Source organism: Macaca nemestrina, chromosome 7 (genome assembly GCF_043159975.1).
Source record: "Macaca nemestrina isolate mMacNem1 chromosome 7, mMacNem.hap1, whole genome shotgun sequence".
NCBI classification, from domain to species: Eukaryota; Metazoa; Chordata; class Mammalia; order Primates; family Cercopithecidae; genus Macaca; species Macaca nemestrina.
The window spans coordinates 84,145,041-84,152,228 of record NC_092131.1 but is presented as its reverse complement, the minus strand read 5'-3'; the positions used below and the strand labels follow the sequence as shown (position 1 = coordinate 84,152,228).

At 53.8% G+C, this 7,188-nt stretch overlaps 1 protein-coding gene across 4 annotated transcripts in view; it reads right to left on the bottom strand.

Annotated features, from left to right (window-relative positions):
* Positions 1-217: 217 nt before the first annotated feature.
* Positions 218-7,188, bottom strand: part of LOC105477849 (neural retina leucine zipper) — a 40,046-nt gene continuing 33,075 nt past the window's right edge. Inside the window, exons 2-4 of one of the 4 annotated variants that reach the window (XM_071100414.1) lie at positions 6,039-6,264; positions 4,001-4,408; positions 2,271-3,096 (exon numbers count right to left, since the gene is read on the bottom strand). In XM_071100414.1, the coding sequence (XP_070956515.1) occupies positions 2,764-3,096; positions 4,001-4,381 (714 nt within the window). In that variant the 5' untranslated portion in view covers positions 4,382-4,408; positions 6,039-6,264 and the 3' untranslated portion in view covers positions 2,271-2,763. Of the gene's footprint in view, positions 3,097-4,000; positions 4,409-6,038; positions 6,265-7,188 lie in introns of all 4 variants that reach the window. The other 3 variants (XM_024791551.2, XM_024791552.2, XM_071100415.1) reach the window with 3 other exon arrangements.

Here is a 7,188-nt window from a genome sequence, read left to right as displayed (position 1 = left end):
AGAATAGGTGCTGGGGGTACTAAAGGAGGGCAGCAGGTCTGCTAGTAAACTGGGAACATAGTGGAGCATCTAAGGCCTGTACCGTCTGGTTTCCTGGGTGTGTCAATGTGTGTGTCTGTTCATGGCCTTAATGGGTCACACTCATGGACTCAGGGATGTGCAGTGCGTGAATACACAGATTCACACGCTTAACGATCACATCAGCAACAACAGCAAATATCATTATGTAGCATGTGTCAACTTTATGCTAAGTGCTTATTTAAATGCATTTATTCTCAGTAGGTGGTTACCATTATTTTCACCATTTTTCTGACAATCAAGTGAGGCTTCGTTTTAACTCACCCATGGTCAAAAAACTGGTAGAACTACAACTTGAAACAGGGTCTCACTCTGCCACGCAGGCTGGAGTACAGTGGCACGATTACGGCTCACTGCAGCCCCGAACTCCTGGGCTCAAGTTATCCTTCCACCTTAGCCTCCTGAGTAGGTGGGACTCCAGGTGCATGCCATTACATCTGAATTATTTTATTTATTTATTTATTTTTGTAGTGACAGGGTTCTTGCTACGTTGCCCAGGCTGGTCTCAAACTTCCTCCTTGGCCTCCCAAAGTGTTGGGATTACAGGCAGGAATGACTGTGCCCCACCTAAAGCACTACTCTTAATCACCGCAGTGTGCAACTTTTTAAAGTATATTCAGGTGACCCAGAAGTATCATTTTGAGACCCAGGTATATGTGGCCTAGTTGTGTGCTCAGGTGTCTGTGGATGGTTCTGTATGCCTTTGTGTGCCATGCAGGTGAGAAAAGTGAACAAGAAAAGTAGTGGGTCTCAATCACAGCTCCAGGGCAGGCAAGGATAGACACAGGTGAAATTTAGAGTGAGAGAAACAGCTGGGCTCCTGGAAGAACCCTCCCGGCCCCATCCTCTCCCTTCAACAATGAGTGTGGAAGGGGATGAAGAAAGAGAAGCTAAAGGTTCTGTGAGCCCCTCAGAGAGAGAATCCAGAGCCAGAGAGGATAGCCAGTGGCCAATGGTGGAGAAGGGAGAGGAGATGAGAGAAATTGAGAGCAATGGAGGAGAGGACTCCCATTGCAGGCTCCTACGTGGAGGAGGGATGAGCTGGGATAGAGGAGGGGGAAGAGGGAGCAAGAACTGTGATGGGAAGAGAAGAGACAGCTGGGGAGGGGGTGGAGAGAGGGGGTAGAAAGGAAGAGGGACATATGGGAGCCTCTTCCCCCATGCCCGAAAGCTTCTCCCATTTATTATGTCCGGTAGAGGACAGATGACAGTAACTGGTGAGGTGGCTGCTCCCAGCACAACCCCTGTGCTCTGCCCAGAGGCCCCATCTGCCCTCCCCTTAGGCTGCTGAACTGGAGGACTGGGTTACCATGGAAACTGTGAGACCTGGATAGCCACAGACAGGCCGAGTTGGGCCACTGAGGCTTCTGAGTTTGGTGGTGGTGGTGAGAGGGGGAGGATCCATCTGTTCCAATGCCTGCCCCTCACCCCATTTCCATTGGCTCCCCATAACAGATGTGCCACTCAGCTCCAGGTGGGGACTTCCCTTTTTCTTGCTCTTTCTCTCTCTCCCTCTCTCTCCCTCTCCCACACACAGACACAAAACAGTAGCCTAAAGCAGGGATAAAGAATGAACACTTCTTAAATTGCAAGAGCATTTAGCCTATTGCATTAGAATTCTGCCTGGACTTCCAGTTTAATTCACAAAAGCTGCACTCTCTCAGCTCCTTGTCATCCCAGGAGAAGTCTCGCCTCAGCCCTCAGAGAGGCGGGAGGTGGTAGGAGCACCCTGTGCAGGTCTGGAGGCCCAGGAAGCCTGGAGGGAGCTGCGGAGGACCCATGTATGTGCTCACAGAGAAGCCAGGCTTCCTCACCTGGGCTGTGCATCCCCTGCCTAGGCTGCAGCTGGGAAACCGGAGCAGGATAGGAGGTGCCCTTGGCGAGATTGTCTTGGGGACTTCTTGGGGAGACCACTGGGACTTCCACACTGGGGAGATGCCAGAACTGGAAAGGGAGCAGAAGTCGTCCAATCCAAATGAGAATTAGATGAAGTAACACAAGTCCAGGAAGCAATCGATTTGCTCAAGGTGACAGGGGGATCCCATGGAAGAGCTGGGACTAGGACCCAGATTTCCAGACTTCTGCACAGAGCTCTCTCCCAACCCACACCAACAACCCCCAGAGCTTCAGGCCTTTGCTGCTCTGAGCCCTGAAGGCCACAGGGTTGGGCAGGGAAAAAGCATCTTGGATAGAGTTCCTAGTCTGTCTAGTTATTGGGTATTGAAACCTTGAAAATTCTGTAGTGCTAAAATGGGGAGGTTACGAGCTTCAGAATGAAAATACAGCCTTATTGCTAATTACAGCTTTAATGTGTTACAGGTTGAAAACCTTGAATTAAAAACTAAACTGAGGTGGGAGCTGCAACCCTCCCCCACCTCTCATTCACTGTCACCACACTTCCACCCCCCAGTGCCTGGCACTGGTCCCTGCAGAGCTCAGCGTGCTAGTCATGTGGGCTGGGTTTCTGTGTTCGTAAGGGGAGGGGACCCCTCTCCAGAAAATGACCAGCATCGAAATTCGGGCATGACTTGAGGACCCAAAAGCTTTGGGGATATTTGCGCGGTCATACAGGGCGTGGCTAGGACCAGAAGGCGCTCTGGTAACGATGCAGAGAACTGTGCAGCCGCCTCCTGGGCGGTGCCACCCCACCCAGCCCCCACTACACCACAAGGTGCTCTGAATGGCTCAGAGAAAGAGGTGGGAGAGTTCCCCGGACCCGGGACCGCTCGAGGTTAGCCGGTCACAGCGAGCCTTGTAGAGATCTCGCTCCCGGGCCAGGCGGGCCACCTCCGCCCGCAGCGCGTCCAGCTGGGCGGCCAAGCGGGCGCGCTCGGCCTCCAGCCCGCGCCGCTGCTGCAGCCGCTTGGAGCGACAGGCCTGCGCGTAGCCGCGGTTCTTCAGCGTGCGGCGCCTCTGCTTCAGCCGCAGCGCCTCGTCGCGTCCGCAGCCCCGCAGCTGCCGGTTTAGCTCCCGCACAGACATCGAGACCAGCGCCGCGTCGGAAAACCGCTCGGCCAGCTGCGGAGGGAGAGTGCAGAAACCGGGTCAGCGAAGGGTCCACGGTCGCACCCCACTCAGCCCTGGGGGCCCGACGCTACCTGGCCCCGCCCCGGGACAGCCCCGCCCCGCCCCGCCCCGCCCCGGCTCCCACCTTCACCGGAAGGCTCGCCCTTCCACGAAGTCTGTTTCAGTCCAGACCCCGCCCCAGGCCCTGACGCTCTCCGGGCCCCCCAGCTGACCGTTGCTTGAGTCAGGCGAGCCGGCCACGGTCAGGCGAGCCCACCGCGCACCTGAACCCCGGGCTCGTCTCTGGGATCCCCGGCATCCAGCTCCAGGCCCGGGTGTGTCCAGTGGACCCGCACCCAGACGGCCCCCAACCCTCCAACGCTCTGCGTTTCCCTGTCCTGAAGCCCGCAACCCGGTGACCCTCACAGGATTTGGATTACATCCTAATGCCCTCAACACCCCCATCTGTGTCTGTAATTAATAGGATGAGTACCAATCCTTCCTGAGAAGGTTGGGGGCTGGGAAGCACGAAGTCTTGAAAAGGCCAATCTAAACCAGTCTTAACCCGTCTCCACTCCACACATAACCCTTTCCCTGGTTTCCACACACCGTGTATCTGTTTATCTCCCGGAGTCACCCACTCCCCAGCTCAATTCTTCCCTTCGGATTTTCTGCTAATCTTATCTTCTCCCTGCTCCTCCTGGTTCAGCCTACTCATTTCTCTCCATTTTGAGAAAAGGGGGAGAAGCAGAATGTAGTTTTCTCGATCTGATTTCTTTCAAGGGACCTTCTTCCTTTCTCCTGCCCTCTGTCCCCTGTCCCAGTCCATAACCCCCTCTGGGAGCTCACCTTCCTCCCTTGGGTAGTCCTCCTTCCTTGCCCTGCCTCCCCTCAGGCCAGCTTGCTGACCACTCACCTGGATGTGCTGGGCTCCTGTCTCCTCTGGGCTCCCTGGGTAGTAGCCGTGAGGCCCATCAACAGGGACTGGGCCCTGACCCTGCAGCAGCTCCATGGCATCTTCAGGACTCAGCCCCAGTGCCTCCCCAGACCCCAGCTGCTGCTGCAGGGTAGCCAGCCAGTACAGCTCCTCCAGGCCTGGCCGGGTGCCCTCGGTCGCCCCCACCATGCCTGGTTCACTGAAGGTGGGTGAAGGAGGCACTGAGCTGTAAGGTGTGGAGCCCAGTGAGGCTGTAGGGGGGCCAGGACGGCCCTCAGAGGGCTCCCGCTTTACCTCAAACTTCATCAAGTCAAAGTCATTGACATATTCCATGGCCAGGGGACTGGGGGGCAGGGCCATTCTGGAGCTGGGCTGGGAGGGGTGCACCTGCAAAGAGGAGGAGAGGTCTGGAGCACATGGAGGCCACCTGCCATCCCCTCTTCACCAAGTCCTTCCCTCAAAGCCCAAGTGCCCTGGAGCAAGAGTTTGGGAAAGCCAGAGGGATGGTGCAGCTCTGTTCACTGCACAGTCCCCGCCAGGCTAAGGAGTAACCTTTCAGAGGGCAGGGGCTCCTGATAGGGGACGAGCAGCTGAATTCCTGAAGGAGGAAAAGGACAGCACAGCCTCTTGCCCCACTGATGCCTCAGGATCTATGAAAAGCAAGAGCAGTATGGCAGTACTCCCAACCCTAGTGCTGAGACATGCCGAGAGGTCTGTCATCTCAAGAGGCATCATTCCACTTCCAAGCCATTTTTTAAAATTGCTTAATTAACTGTGACAGAGTGAGTGTATATTTTAGGACAGTGGGAAGGCATGTATGCTGTGAATTTTAAAATACAAGGATAATGTGTTGTTATACCTCTCTGTCTCTCAAAGCACTCAGGGAAGTGTCTTGCCTATAGAAGCCCCTCGGTGTACATTTGTTCCATGGATTAATCAATCAATGAATCCCTTTTGTAGGGGCAAGAGGCTTTATATGGAAAAAAGAAAGGTCCAAGAATTAGTTCTAGAAAGATCAGGATCACCTGGCCACCATCTTTTCTCAAGGCCAGTCTCTCCAAGGGGAACCGACCAAGACTGATTTTCCTTCTTCTATTCACAACTTGTTATGTTGTGTGAACTTGAGCAGATCACCTTCACCCTTCTGACCCGTTTTCCGTTCTGTTCAATGAGAGCAGTTGGACTTTGTAACATAACACCAAAGAGTGTTCTCTGGAACACCCAAGAAGAGGTCTGTGCTCAGATAATTTTGAGAAATGTTGCCTCCTATCCTCACCTCTTACAGATTCACATAGCACAAGAGCATATTAACCTGAGCGATCCTTTAGTAAACCATCTGTTCAAGTTCAACAAAAAGTGTCCTCAACTTATGTCACCAAGGAGCTCTCCTGTCTGTTATCAACCATGGGGCACATGTTCACCTGAGGAACTTCTGGCTGGGTGGCCTCAGATACCCTTCCCAGCCTTGAAGTTCAAGCTCTAGTCCAGCTCCCAATTCCAGTAACTCCCACCCCATCCCCAGAAGGTGTGCGGCAGGGAGTGTTCATCCCCAGGGCTTAGACTTCAGCTCCTTCTTGATTCCCCAAGCCTAGGCAGCCCTCTTTCCAACCACATCTCTGACCCCCTGGCTCTACCCACAGAGGCAAGAGTAAGACCCAGGCCTCTGTCTTCCTGTTCCAGGGCAGGGTTGTTGCCCTCTCTGTGGAACCTGTCACCCTTGAGAGGACAGAGGGGATGGAAAGAGACACAGATTAAAGGAACTGGGTCTTGGCAGAAAGGAGATGGTGAGACACTGAGAGAGGTATCCAGAAAGAATTGGATGTACAGAAGGAGTAGTGGGGAAGGTTGTTTATCTTTCTGATGTGAGAGCAGTGAGGGACACAGGCCAGTCAGGGTGGCAATGGAGTAAGGTACCAAAGTCTGAGGATTCTTGAAAACAGACAACAAAGAGCAGGTGTTGAAAGAGGGGGTTCTAGGTGAGCGGCCTGGCACCGAGGTAGGCCCTGGATATACTCACTTTAGAAATGGCAGAGAGGATGTGGTCAGTGCCAGAGCCAGACAGGCACAGCTTCCCAGGAGACTGAAGGCTCCATGGAGCAGGGCCTGGTGCCTCTGCTCAGCTCCAGGGGGCTGTGGGCACAGAGCCCAAAGGGCATTCTTAAAGGGCCAGCTCTCTGAGGTCATCTGTGGTCCTGGGGCCTCCAACCAATGAGGTAAGGAGATCATTTGCATATCTTATTGGCCTGGGGTTGGGGGAAATGGAGAGAGAGGAGAGTACAAGTATGTTTATTCTCAAAGAAGGAAAGGGGGCATCTTCCCCAACAAAGCTCCTCACTGATGATCCGACTCCCAAGTGCTCAGTTTCCCAGTTCGGACAGTCACATGGGTCTCAAACACCACCCCTCCATGTGAACACAACCCTCAGCCCTAGTCATGCATAGCCTGGGACTGGAAAAAGAAGACCAGACAAACTCCCAGGACCCCCACCTTCCAAGACCCTGCAGCCCCTCGTCTGTCTTTGGAGACTATAAGCTCTCCCAGGCCCACTCTCACCTGGCCTATTGGGTCTGTGTCCTATTTTCAAGAATCCTCACATTTCTGCCTCTGCCCTACCTTCATGCTGACTGGTCTTATGCCCCTCATAGCCGTTGCATCAGAAAGGAAAGCAACTTTTCCCACAGAGGATCTCCAGGACTTGACCATCCCATATTTTGTCTCTCCCATTCTTGCTGATCCAGCCCCAGGACAGGCAGCCCAGCTTGGGAGAAGGAGTAGGAGAAAGGAGAACAGGGAACTCTGTTCCTTCCTTCTGGGCCTCAAGGGACACTGAAATCTAATCACCACCAGTCCATCGGAGACACTTTTGTGACTGGCCTCACATGCCCTCTGCTTTCTCTCACCTTTTCCCTGTGTGTGTCTCTGCCCCTCTCTCCTCCTCTCTCACTCATTCTAGTTCCCAGATGGCTGGGGGGTGACCTACATTTTCAGCCTAATCCCCTAACACCTCTTAGAGCTATCATCCCTGAGTAGGAGTGGGAACAGGGATACTAGGAATTATCCAAGGAGATGTTTAAACCTGTCCGAAGCTGTTTAAATAGGGTCTATGGAGTTAAAGGCCACTCCCTACCTTCTGAGGCCACCCAAATACTCCCATGGGGTTAATAGGT